The sequence below is a fragment of the Anser brachyrhynchus genome (genome assembly GCF_964034855.1).
Source record: "Anser brachyrhynchus genome assembly, chromosome: 7".
NCBI lineage: Eukaryota > Metazoa > Chordata > Aves > Anseriformes > Anatidae > Anser > Anser brachyrhynchus.
Window position 1 is genome coordinate 23,922,646 of NC_137701.1, and position 13,694 is coordinate 23,936,339.

Sequence of the window (13,694 nt, forward strand, 5' to 3'; positions counted from 1 at the left end):
AAATGTAAGGCCTATATTTTTAGTTTCTAATCCTGAAACTCACTGCTTAAAAATAATTCCACTGGATTTACAACATCCATTATACCCACAACCACAGTTGAAAAATTTACCCCTGAATTTGTCATAGCTTGCTCCATTCACTTTGCTGAGAGCTTTCCAACTTCCTTGGACACCGCAAATTGTGCCATGTGTGCCCACTAAATCCAAATTACATGCTTCTCTGACATTGTTTTCCTCTTTCTGTTGGCTTAAGTGGGCTGAGAACCTGAATAGGTTTCTCTGTAGCCAAGATGAAATCTCTTTCCCCTTCCTTCTGTTCAGTGCATAAAATCAGTTACAGGTCATGTCACATGAAATCCAAACACTCCCTACAGCTCCAGGAAACCTTCTACCACCTGCTAAACAAAGAGCAGATAATGCAGTAAGCACCTATCTCTTCCTCCTCTTGGAGTCATGTAGTGAGAGCTCCCCTTCCTGACTAATTCTACTTGAAATACTAAATCTGAGCAGGAAATCTTTTCCTTTCCTTTCTTCTTCTTCTTTTTTTTTTTTTCCTGTTTCTTTACTTAGATAACACTGCTTAAAGATGTGTTTGAAAAGGATTAGCTAATAGCATTTAGACAAAACTCTCACATGTCACCCACACAGGTTTTTTTTTCTCTTTTCTTTGAAACATGTCTCTGGCTTCTATGGTTGCTTAGAAAAAAATCATGAGTGAGAAATGAATGTAACCTATGCGGAGTTATCAGCATGCAGTGCCAAAAGAAGTGTTAGGAGAAGCTCTGAGCAAACCATTAAGGGACTACTGAGGCGTGTGGGATTCACATCCAACTGCTCATACAACTGAAGCTAATGCCTTATAAGCAGTCAAGGTTCTTCTCCAGCTGTACACTGAAGCACCAGTCTGAGCCCAATAAGAACTTTTAACGCATTCTATAACTTCACATGGTTAAATAATTACAAATATGAACCTAATGGGAGTTGTACTGAACAAGTATTAAAGTTTCAACAGCCTTTTTTTTCCAGAGCAGAGGAGAATCTGAGTGGTACTAAGCAATTTTTGACTGTTTATGTGACAACAGATTGAATCAAAGTAACAAAGACTGAGGATGGGAAGTAGTATATGTAGAAAAAGCACTGTTCGTCCTAAATATGTCACCTGTAGGGTCTGCAAAGCTCACAGCAAGATCTTCATTCTATATCAAATAAGGGTATGTACAACTAATATATCCCATGATAAATAATTTGTAACGCTTCACCAGTTTGGTGAGTAGGAAAAAAAGCCTGAAACTGAGAATGTAAACTAATTAATAAATGCACAGAGGTGTAAATTAAGCAAAGAAGAAGGGAAAGTAGCTCAAACCAGAAAACTAAGCAGAAGGAAGGAGTGCATAGTAAGTTGCAGTGTTTGAGCACAGAGACCTAAAACATGGGAGGGCTGGGACCTGGAACAGTCATCGTCATTTTTTACAATGGGATGGAGGTAAATAAATACAAAGGACTCATATAAAAACTAGACTTTTATATACTGGTATATAAAATATACAGGATTAGAAGGGGAATTAAATTCAGCACACTAGCTGAAACTGTAGTAAGATCGTAATAATGCATTTGAGTTTTTTTAGCTTAAAGTAATTTACTATCTCTACCTTAATACCAATTTTTATCTGTACTTCAAAAAAATTTTTTTTTTTATCATGAAGCTTCATTTAGTATTAAAAGTGACCTATGACTGACCTAGAAATACAGAACATTTCGTTCTTTTAGGAGTCACAGATTATTAAACAAAATGAACTGGCACCTTTCACACCACAGTACTATAAGAGTCTCTGAAACATGCTTTACACACCAATATAAGGGTTGGGCTGGAGAAAAGTGATGCTAAAACTACATCAAAGAAAATAAATTTCCTTTTGAAAATAATAAACAGTATCCCTTTGCAAGCATTATGAGCTGCATTAGATGGCCTCTGTCTCAGAGAAAACGTATCACACTTTACCTTGTGAAGAGAAGCAGTGTTACAATTACTAGTAAGAAAGGCAGCTAGCAGAGGTCTCTAGATGAGACATTCCAAGGCACTGTAATGCATACCAAATGCTGTAAATGCAACGCACCAAGTTCTCCCTTTAAACCAAAAAGCTAAACAGTAAATACATTTCAGTAGCACATTCAAGGGCAAGAGAAGAGGTTCTAGCCAGGTCTCTGAAACACACAAATAAATTCAAGTAAATAATTTAGGGTTAGTTTAGAACAAACACTTCTAATTTCAATGAAAAATGAATTGTTAAAAATCTTGAGAAAACTGGGGGTTCACTGGTAAAATAATAGAAAGAAAACCAATGAAATAGGAGGCATTAATTGGCAGAACTCTGATGCTGACTGTACAAAGCTACTTTGTTTATCTACAGCTTCAAAGTATTAGCATGTTGCTATCTTTATGTTAGAAATTTAAAATTTTTGGATGTGTCCACTATTATCTTTCCGCAAACAGTGGTAAGGAACAAAGACAATTCAGGCAAATTGTCACCATACCAAATTGACTTCCAAGGTTTGGGAAACACTGGTAAGTGGAATGCTTGGTGGGTGCCAATCCTCTCTAACAGCATGTATATAAATCTATAGTTTTTTATGGGTTTTGTTTTGTTTTGTTTTCATCAGATATTGCTGATAAAAGAAACTGGGAGGAGAACATCAAGGAGTACCAGGACTCCCCAAGTCAGTCAGCATTACCCCATGTTACATGGGGCATCTGCGATACTGAAAGTGACTATGTATATGGTGAAGTGGAGAATCGATTAGATTTACTTCAAGAACAACTCAACAGGTAAAAACAGAGATATGATAAAAATATATTTGTGAAAGGATACATAATTCAATGGATACAAATGATACCACAGGAGGAATGAATTTGCTCAGAAAGTTTCCAAAACCATTCATATCTTTGGAAGTTCAAAAGTACAAAAATATGCGGGATGGGAATATCACTTTGTTATCCATATAAATTCATAGGAGCCTAAGTATCACCTAAATTCAACCTTTTAGATTCCTGGAAAAAAAATGGGAATGATGATTTAAAAATTTTTAAATCGCTGCCTGAATAATGTCACTTACCTCTAGGTACCTGCATTAGTGACTCTGAATTGCCATGCTGAAGAGCCCTTCTCCTCAACTGACAGGCAGCCTAAGAGTCCAACTTTTTAACCAAGAAACCTTAATGAGGCACCTAAACTTGTTAAATGTAAATCTCAGCTGGAATGCCATTTCTTCAGCATTGATTCCTAAGTTTTTCACATGTCCACAGAACAGAAATTTTCAGCATCTTCAGTATCTGAAGTATTTTTTTCTTTCTTGAAGTCCCAAAGTAAACCAACTGCTTTCCTTAAAAAGAGAGCATTTACATTACAGGCAAGCTTCATTTTAGGTGCATTAACTTCTTTTGCAGCTGTCTCTGTAATAAGTAAGATATGGAAGTATGCAAAGGCAAAATACTTAACACCTGTTACAACAGAAAATGGACATTTTCTTCATCAGAATACATTATTGCCTCACTTAATAAAATGTCTCTTCCTTCTTCCCTCTTATCTTTAATATATTGCTCTTTCCTGGCAGCTAAGCAACGTAGTTTATAGCGTATTAAAAATATAGTTACAGAACTTTGATCCATCATACACTATAGTTTACCAGGTAATTTCACTTAATTTTAAATCACCCTATGCTCAGGTCTTTAGCTTCTTTATTATTTCCAATATTTTTCCATGACAAGTACTATGACACACACTCACCCCAATTGTGCTTTAGTAGTCTTCATTGGCATTCTGTGCTGTAAATTTTAGCAATCAGTTTAAAGCCAGGTTAATGGTATAGTGCTTCCTTCATCTACTATAAGCCAATCAAAACACAGTATTTTTCTTTTACGAATACTATAGAGTACATTAAAAAGACATTTTTCACTTGCAAGCCTAAATTGCTGTAATTTCTAATTGCAGTAGTCAAGTAATCCAAGGAACCGTAAATGTCACATAGCCAAATATCTGCATGATCCCTATTAACAGTGGGAATTAACAGTCTTTCAGTTACATTTCCTGAAATCTTAAGCTCTTAAAACTGAAATTATATCTCAAGTTTACCCACAGTTTCACCAAAACCTTACATAAGTTCCCAATATTTTTGAGTGAGAGAATACCATTGTTACTGATAAACTGAGATTTAAATCGTTATGAATTTTATTAAATCATTTTATTCTTTAACTCTTTTCATGTTTTTAAAGCTTTTCATGCTTTCAGGATTTGGGGCCTTGCTGGATCTTCTATGAATGTAACAGACAATATTCTGTCTGGCTTATGTCAGATCTGACCTGCTGGACTATAAAGTAGGGTCACATTTTCCTGTCCTTTTCCATGTCAAGTCAGAGGCTCAGCATGCTACTCAAATTATTAAATGGACATAGAAGGCTGTAAAGCCACTGTAGCAGGACTATTACCCTAGCACTATCTCTCTTATTCATCTTTTAGCCATTGGAATTTCATGGAGACTGTGGGCCAAGGGCCTAAAGTTCTCACGTCTTTTTCTTTGGGTGGCATGACATGGACCTTTTTTTAAATTCTAAAGAAAGGAGGGAGAAGATATACATGCGATAATGAAATGATGAATAAGCAGTACCAGATGTACTCTTTGATTTGAAGTACTAGGAAATCGCGATCAAGTGCTGACAAAGTAAGAAGCGAGCCATTTCAGAGTTAATTCAAAGCAAAAGACAATTGCTGATACAAGTCCTCCAATGCTAAATCCCTTTTATCAACTGAGATGGTAAACCTCAAGTTTAGCAGACAGAAGTTCTCTGGATGGTGTCATGCTGCTGCTGAAGTATTTTCCCCTGTGGCATCAGCATCATGCTTGTGTGAGATCAGCATATTTTCAAGTAGCAAGCAACCCAAGAAGGCAAATAGTGCGTGAACTGACTAACCTCGGGGTTTGGGCCTTTCATTATAGGAGCTGATGCCACAGAGCCTGCTTCTCCCAATAAGGAAAGAAACAGCATCCTAAATATCCTTTGGGCATATCTTTCAGATTAATTTCATAGATGCATTTATAAATAAGTGAAACAGGTGATGGACTACTCCAACATTAAAAAAAAAAAAAAAAAGATCCTGGTAAAAGCAAAGATCTGTCAGCAGCAGGATCAATTCTGCTGCTGTACAGAGCCCAAGTAGTAACGTTCACATTAAAGGCTGCTGACAAAGATTTGTTTATTCTGTCAGAGGATGAGTTGCAATACAGAAGGCTGTATATCTGCATTACAGTCCATCATAGCATGTCTGTAGCCTTCCAGCACCTGGGGAGGCACAACAGGAATTACTTATTGCTGAGCTTGTCAATGATATTGGTAAGACCATTTGAAAATCAATTCAGTGCTATGCAATTGTAAGTATGAACAACATAAGCAGCTTAAGTGTTTCACAAGTCATATAAAAATTTATGGAAATTGGAAAAAAGAAAAAAGCTACCGAGTTTGAACATCAGAAACATATAAAGTAATTCTATGGTCTGTATAAATTTTCACAGTAAAGAAACTTGGCCAGTTGTGTTGTTTTTTTAAAAGAAACTTTCTTGAAAGTATCTTTCATTTTCTAACTGTGGAAGAACACAAATGCAGTTTTCTGCTTATTTTAGTGCATTCTATTAGCATTGGCAATGTCAGAATTAATCAACAGATACAACAGAACGAGAGTCCCATCCTAAGCCAGTACAAATTAATTTAGTTTCAATGAAGAGAGTACAGTTATTCCTCTTAATTTCAACTAAAGAACTGTTCCCCCATGTTACTGTTAGTTGCAAAAATAAAGGACAGTAATGAACTCATTCTTAACGTAGCAGAAAGATTGGAGACAAGCAGGCAGGTATGTTCTGCAAAGGAAAGGGAGATCTAGCAAGCTTTGGAAGGGCTCAGTACTCCCTCTTCTGTTCTTTCCTACTTAAGGCATGGTCGAGTCATAAACAGCAACAGTTTGCTTTATTAATAAGCTGCAAGTCCGTCTTGAATGCATCTGTAATCAGTATGTTAAAACATAACCATTCCTGACCACGCATTAACTGATTTTATGTTACTTCTCTAGGCTTGAATCCCAGATGACTGCTGATATCCAAACCATCCTGCAGCTTCTGCAAAGGCAGTCAACGCTCATTCCACCTGCCTATAGCATGGTGACTGCAGGGGCAGAATATCAACAGCCAGCAATTCGGTTTACACAAAAGCTTCATCCTGTAACATCAATTAAAACAGACAGAAGTTTCAGTCCTTCATCTCAGGTACGTACACGTTTTAAAAGATCAAAAGAGCCTTGCTAATCATGTTAGTTTATGATGGAAGAAACGCATACTAATCTAATTGCTTGTTCATTAAAGAATGTGAAATTATTATTCTGATCTAGCACCTCTGCAGTGGACTTTGATACCGTAGTTTCAGAGGCCACATTTTCTGTGAGGGTTTTAGAGATTCATAAAGCGATCTCATAATCAGACCAATTTACTTAATTATCATGCATTTCACAAAAACAAGCAGAAACAACAAATATTAGATGCAAGTGTAAAGCACAAATGCTCTCCTAGCATCAGACCTGCCTGCGCAGAAGCATCTATTGTAGGTCCAGTTCTTGAAGTCCTGAGAAACACCATAACTGTTTTCATGAAGGCAGAGGCCAGAGAAGTCCAGCTGAGGCAGCAGGGTGGTTACATACATATGGAAGCACGAGGGGAGAAAAAATCTTATGTACAATCCCTTGCCACTGCTGGAAATACAGAGCTGCTGCATACCTGCATTTTCCAATACATGTTTTCCACCCCAATTCCGTTCAGGCAGAATTTGATTTTCCAAATTTGTTTGGCATTTCTTGAATTTAACAGTTTGAACAGAGATGTGGCATGTTACTTGCAGATGCGCTGCAGCATACAATTAGTAAATCCAGCGTGCTTGGATGTGCCAGATTCCTCATGCATATGCTGAAACACATACAGGCACAGTAAGTCCAATGCATCCAGAAAGCATCAGTTCACATGAATTATCAGGGCAGCAAGCACGCAGCGGTTTTCAGAAACATTTACCCACCATGTATACACCTACACAAAAAAAAAAAAAAAAAAATCTGTCAGAACAGAAATCTAGCAACCCTCTGGAAACAAACATCACCAGGCACACTGCACACTTTGCACAGATTCTGAGTTTAAAAGTGAAGGGGAACTAAGTGCTGAGACTGGAAGACTGGAATCCGAATGGTTTTAATGTTTGGACTGAAATAATTCCAGAGGTGCGGCCTGAAACTACAAATTCAGGAATATTGAAATCCACACTCTTAGACTAGGCCTCAAGAATATTCAGTCCTTCAGAAAGGACATATAGGATATATACTTGTATCTTGATGTCACATGAACAAGACAGAGAAGGGGACAAAATCCCCAGATTCTACAACTAATCAACAGAATTGCATTCACTTACATTAAAGCAAATGCAGTACCATGTAAAAAATATTTCAGCACACTGCTTAATTGTCAAACATGGTTTTCCAACAACAATCAGATTGTGCTCATTTTGAGGAGAAATAAGAGCCTAGAAGAGACTGATACAATTATTGCCATCTTATTTCTTCTCTTTTCCAGTGTCCTGAATTTCTAGACCTTGAAAAATCGAAACTTAAATCCAAAGAATCCCTCTCAAGTGGAGTGCATCTTAACACTGCCTCAGAAGACAACCTGGCTTCTTTTTTAGATCAAGAACATGACCGGTCTGTAGAGCATCCCCCACAGCATTGTAAAACTTATCTCCAGCCAGTTAGGCACCCTTCCTTGCCAGAATCTTCACTAAGCACTGTAGGAATCTTGAGTCTTCATAGGCATGTTTCCGATCCTGGTCTTCCTGGGAAATAATACTTTTATACTATTACTTCACATAAAAATGTAAGTGCTTTTAATGGCTGTTTTTCCTTTTTTGTATTTAAATCCTCTATACTTGACTCAGGGGCTACAAGGAATATACCATTATATGCAAAAGTACTGTATATTTTCCTAAATCTGAAGCTTGTAAGGTAAAGTTGAGCAGTTCTGATGTAAATAATATATATACTCACACACTAACTGTATGTTCTAAACGTAAAACTGCCAGCATTCTCAAGGCACCTTATATTTTTATTTATTTTTTAAATAACATGCATGTTCTGAAATTACAGTTTACGTTGCATGGAGACGACTATTTACTGCTGTCATGGAAACAGTATTTTATTGTGGATATGTTTTCAGAACAAATAGGAGACCAATAACAATAATTCACACAGAAAAAACTCCAACCTGACCAATCTAAAATTCAAGTAAAATCTGCTCACGTCTGAAAATTGGATTATCTTTCTTGTAGTGAGCTTTTTACTATAAGTGGCAATTATTCTGCATCTAGAGAAAGAACAAATAACGTAACCAAGTCTTCTGGGTTCAAAACAATTAGGACATAGAAACCAGCCTCCTTCCAAACCAGTTAAAGCAACACAGTACTTTAACAAGACAGGAAAACAGCCACGTGCTGGAAGGTATCACCATAGATTGCATCCACAAAACCACATATATTAATTGAATAGTTTGTTTCCAGTATTATTTTTTTTTAATTCACATCAAAGAAGTTAGCTATCATAAGCAGGCAGGTACTCTTCATGTGTCATACAAACATAATCAAATGCAATAAATCTAATTTCTATATAATACAGAAGACTGTGTTCCTTTTGTTCAATACAAATTACTAACAATCTGTATAATTAAAAAATACTTAAATTCTTGGTTTATAATTTTAAGGGTGGTTGTTTGCAGTTCTCTCTTTTTACTGACTGGCCCCTCTACAATGATCCTAGATAAGGTATAGATGTATGTGGACACACATACCACACATACATTCCTGGATGTGTGCATGTGTGTATATTATATATGTACATTATGTACATGTGTGTACGTGTGTGTATGTTTATATACAAACATATACACAAGTGTGTGTATATACCTACACTTACATGTAGGAGTATAGATATCATTATATATATGTATATATGTAAGATCACTCTGAGGAACAATTGTAAATTTTCTTATTACAAAAGAAGTAAGTTTAGCTTGTGTCCAAAGCTGACTACATTAGAATAAAATGATTTAAGGTCTGTAGGCTTTAAATACAGTATGTACTGTATATGCATAATGCTTTGTGAATACTTAGATTTAATTTTATTAAAATATTATTCTGCTTCAAATGCTGTGTTTATTTTAGAAGGAACTGACCTTTTTATTACTGTTTTTAAATATTAAAAAACGTTCACATGATTTTGTAATCTTAAAGCTTTAACATGAAATTCCTCTAGGAAGAGAACTGAATTCAGAAAAGAATGTAACCCAGTTAGTGGGTGAGCAGTGAAACTCTAACTAAAAATCCCTCTGCTCTAAACCAGCGTGCAGAGTAATACAATAGTGGTTGACTGGTTGACCCTCAAATTAAGAGTTACCTACATTATGTGTTAGGGTCAGAATAACACGTAAGACACTTAGTCACTCACAGACAGTCAATAAACACAAGGTGGCTGCATCTTCTCTCATTTAAAATTAGTGTCAAAATACCAAGCAAGGCTCTGCTTTATCTTTGCATATAAAGATACAAAAATGAATTAACTAAATATCTCTAAGTTAAGAGAACCCAACCCTTCTCATACAAGATCAAATTTTCTTCTGCCTCACATTGGTTGACTGTTGATAGGTGCATATCTTACGACATGCTGACTGCTCTTACTTCTACTGCAATGACAGAAGTTATGCACTTTTTAGTGCCTTTAGTGCAGGACCAGACCTTACATGATAGCATCACTGGGCCAGTTAGAATCTCTGCCTGCATATACTCCATTGAAAGAGGAGTGCTGAATAACAAAGTCAAATAGCTTTTTTTTTTTCCCTCAATAACAAGCATTAGCAACAACTGCTGTATCTCAGTTAAGTTGCTAATACTAATATCCATTACAAAGAACAAGTTAGCATATTGTCTAAAGAAGTATTTGTGGTTGTGCCACATTTAAAGAGTCTGGAATATTAAAAATAAAATGAATGAAAAGAGTATAATGCATGAACATTACTTTACTAAATGCCTTTTGCCCAGTTTCATCACTTGGAATTTCATATTTATGCCAAGAGACTGAGCATAACAGGTGAACTGTGGAAGGAAAAGATAGGGAAGAAGAAAAGCAACAACTGCCACAATTGTTCCAAGTGAAGGAAAAGCTCCATCCTTGTATTGGCTTAAAAAGGCTTTGTTCCTTTTCTTCTCTTTGTCTGTGTTTATCCAAAAGGAAAATCTGAAATGGGGGCAACTAAGGGAGACTTTGCATAGTTACAAAAATTCTAAGTTCCCTAGACATCTGGCAACAAGTGAAGAAACAAAACACAGATGACAACTCAATTTGCAGTAGTCTATCTGTCCCTTCCTTGCCAAAGACAGACCTGCCTTCTCAGATACCTTCTTTTCTTGTTTAAGTACAGTGAAATAAATGAAGACCCACTGCTTCAAGCCTTTTTCTTCTAGAGACAAGTACAAACCACTGTTTTTAGAAATAGGAACAGCAAAAATTCTCTTATTTTTATCTTTCCTGGGCAGGGCTCCCCTTAAATGCGGTCCATTTCTAACGAGGTAGAAATTGCTCTGCGTTACCCAAATAAAGCTAGGAATAACACAAGGCTTGCATACCCATGCATCAATACACAGCTATTCTAACATATCCATAGCATCTTTCAAAAATTTAGGAGATTTTGGTATTGCTTATGCTTGAGCCTAGGAAGACTTAACTTGGCTATTTACATTTAAAACTCATGGGTAAAAACACATAATACATTATAACCCATAAATAGAGAGTAATATCCTGATGATTCAAGAATAGCTATTGTACTGAAGTATCAAAGTAATCAGGACAATCACTCCAACTATGAGAGCTACCCATTCAGGCTATACACACCCTGTGCTACATCTGCTGCAGAATAATGAACTTGCTTGTAGAAACTTGCTGCCAAATTCCTCTTGTACTATCCTCAATCAAGTCCAGATTAGTTCTATTCAAGTCAAGAGATAGCTGCCCTCTACTTCTTAAAAAGCAGAGCTTCCAGATTCAGTATGAGTTAACTAACAAGATTGTACTAAAAGCATTACAGTGACTGACAAAGCAAGAAGTACTAATCTGGTGCCTATATCCACTAAGAGGAGCAAGCACAAAGTTAATTAAAATAGGTCTGATAAGGAAAGGCCTGTATGCCAAGTCTGCCGTAAGTACTGACTACTGGTTTGCATTTTCTGTTTTACTATTTTTTACTGATAGTAATTTAAGACTTTATTCCAACCTGCATCATTACTTGCAGCTACTCCAAATGGTTGCAATTATATGTTTACCAAAGTTTCCCAAGTTGCCTCTCCTTCTCCTCTTTTTGCACACAGGAAAAGAAAATGCAAACTCCATGCTCCGCATCTGTTTACTTCTCTTACCTCATTATCACTAATGCAAAGCCCACTAAGAATATAGGTGGATGCAATTCTCTTATCTGTAGTATCTAGCAGCTGTGCACAAATAGCAAGGAACCTAGTCTCACTTTCAAATTTAACATGCTTCAAATGTAAACATTTAATGAGAATACTACTTGTAAACTGTAAAATTGCTTCAGACCTGAAACCGACTTGGTATGCAGCCATTGACATAAATAAATTTTAAGTAGCCTCTTACCTACTTTAAATAAGAGCATGCATAATGTCCTTTATATGTGATTACTCTGAACCTAGAGTTCCCTTAAGTTTTGTTAGGAATGATAACGTGCTCATGTCATACAGCAGTCAATGCATTGCATATACTACATCTCCTCCATGCATCAATTTTTTTTTTAAGCTTGAAAAGAAGACTATAATAGAACTTAAGCAGCAAATATCTTAACAGGAGAAAAATAAACACAATCCACAAATAGATCATCTATGCAAGTCATCACCATGCTCAGTTTTATCAATGATACTAAAGGAGCATATCCTGGACCTTGTAATTGCATGAAGGCATCACTATGGCAAGCTTACTTTCTCTCACTGTATATCTATGTATGAGTAGTAGATGGAAATGCATTATTAATGAGGAAACATTTTTCTTCATCTAGCTACTTGTATTTTTTTTTTAATGCCCACTTGGGAAGTTTTGATTATTAATGAATACAGAATGTAGCTATTCTCTTTGGAATGGAAATTAGATGGACCAAATTAAAGTCTCCTGCTGGATGGATTTGCCCCTTTTATGCATTATTTACATTTTCTATACTGAAATTTCATGATATTGTAAAGCTGAAAATACAAAAAAAAGTTGGAAAATTTAATCTAGATAAATACTTCACTATTATGAGCTATGGCAAATCCTGTTTGTATAACAGGTTTTTATATAATACAGTTAATATAAGTTTTATTTTGCTTTCAGAAAAGATTTCCTGGAAAAATGTTTACTGTACAAATAAAAGCACTTGTACACTGCACATATTCAGTATTTTATATCACCATAAAATTTATTTGCAAGAAGTCTAAATATGCACAAATAAATGTATTACACTTATTTCAGTCATGAGCAACAGAACGTGAATATTTCATTTGTGACTGACTTGAATTTAATTACTACAATGCAAGCACCACTAACAGGGATCCAAAAGTTTGAATACATTTCAGTGTCAAAACTATAATTCAAAAAATAGTTCAATATTTAATATACTTATAACACTATGGGAATAAACATAAAAGCACAGGATTACACACAACACCTCTCACTGGCTTGAAGCACACAAAATAGAAGCACAAGATTAGACCTCTTCAGAAATTCCTGTGTACACAGTGAACGACACGTAGCATACTGAACTCCATCCTCAAGTAAAACTGTAAGGTATGTCCATGTCTAGTCCCTCTAACTTCACTGGTCAAGGAATTCAAAATCTACAATAACCCCCAGTTACAAGATCTGGGTAATGAAGCTGACAAATTTTTATTCCATTTAAGGCCACATTTTCACAAATTATATTGATAGAAAGTGTTGTTGAAATACCTATCTTCAAGCCAGACACTTCTGTTTCCTGAGACAGTTTCTTTTAGAGAATTTACAGTGAAACATGGAGTGAGTTTACCATGTAAGGCCTACTCAGTGATTTTACTGATCTAGATGAAGTCACTGAAATATTCTGAGATAAGCTGAGCTCTTAAAAAGAAAAAAGAAAAAAAAAAAAAAAGATTTCCTTGGGGAAAAGCTTGAGGTGGGATTAAAATACAATCAGCTGGAAGCTGGAAGCAATTCCAGCTGTATTCAAATAGTATTATCTAAGCTTGCCTCACAGGGTGGGGGAATAAATAAATAAATAAATACATAAATAAATGAATAAATATTAAAACCACTATTTTAACAAGCAGGAGGAGGAGGCAAGTTTTACCTAGAATATTTTGGTTGTTAAATAATCCATTGATCTGGTTACTTCAAACCACCAGATGTCTTCAGAGTATAGCATCTGAGACATCTGCCACTACTAATGAAAAAAACACACACAGATTAACATCTAGGGTATATGATGTTTTATCTGATTAAGTGAGCTAGCTACCATTTATAACGCATGGCCTACATTTATATAATCTTAAGTTTTCACTT

General features: G+C 35.8%; 1 protein-coding gene and 1 long non-coding RNA gene across 9 annotated transcripts in view; one reads left to right on the forward strand and one right to left on the reverse strand.

Moving 5' to 3' along the window:
• Nucleotides 1–9,269, forward strand: part of KCNH7 (potassium voltage-gated channel subfamily H member 7) — a 224,575-nt gene extending 215,306 nt beyond the window's left edge. For all 8 annotated transcript variants that reach the window (XM_080601183.1, XM_080601190.1, XM_080601189.1 and 5 more), the window contains 3 exons: nt 2,659–2,824; nt 6,114–6,306; nt 7,651–9,269. In XM_080601183.1, the coding sequence (XP_080457309.1) occupies nt 2,659–2,824; nt 6,114–6,306; nt 7,651–7,917 (626 nt within the window). In that variant the 3' untranslated portion in view covers nt 7,918–9,269. The remainder of the gene's footprint in view (nt 1–2,658; nt 2,825–6,113; nt 6,307–7,650) is intronic.
• On the reverse strand, nt 6,134–13,475 carry LOC308198591. The gene is made up of 3 exons (XR_013954035.1): nt 13,104–13,475; nt 6,615–7,113; nt 6,134–6,259 (listed from the first exon to the last, which is right to left on the reverse strand). It is a non-coding gene; the product is annotated as an uncharacterized lncRNA (long non-coding RNA).
• Between the last annotated feature and the right edge of the window lie 219 nt (nt 13,476–13,694).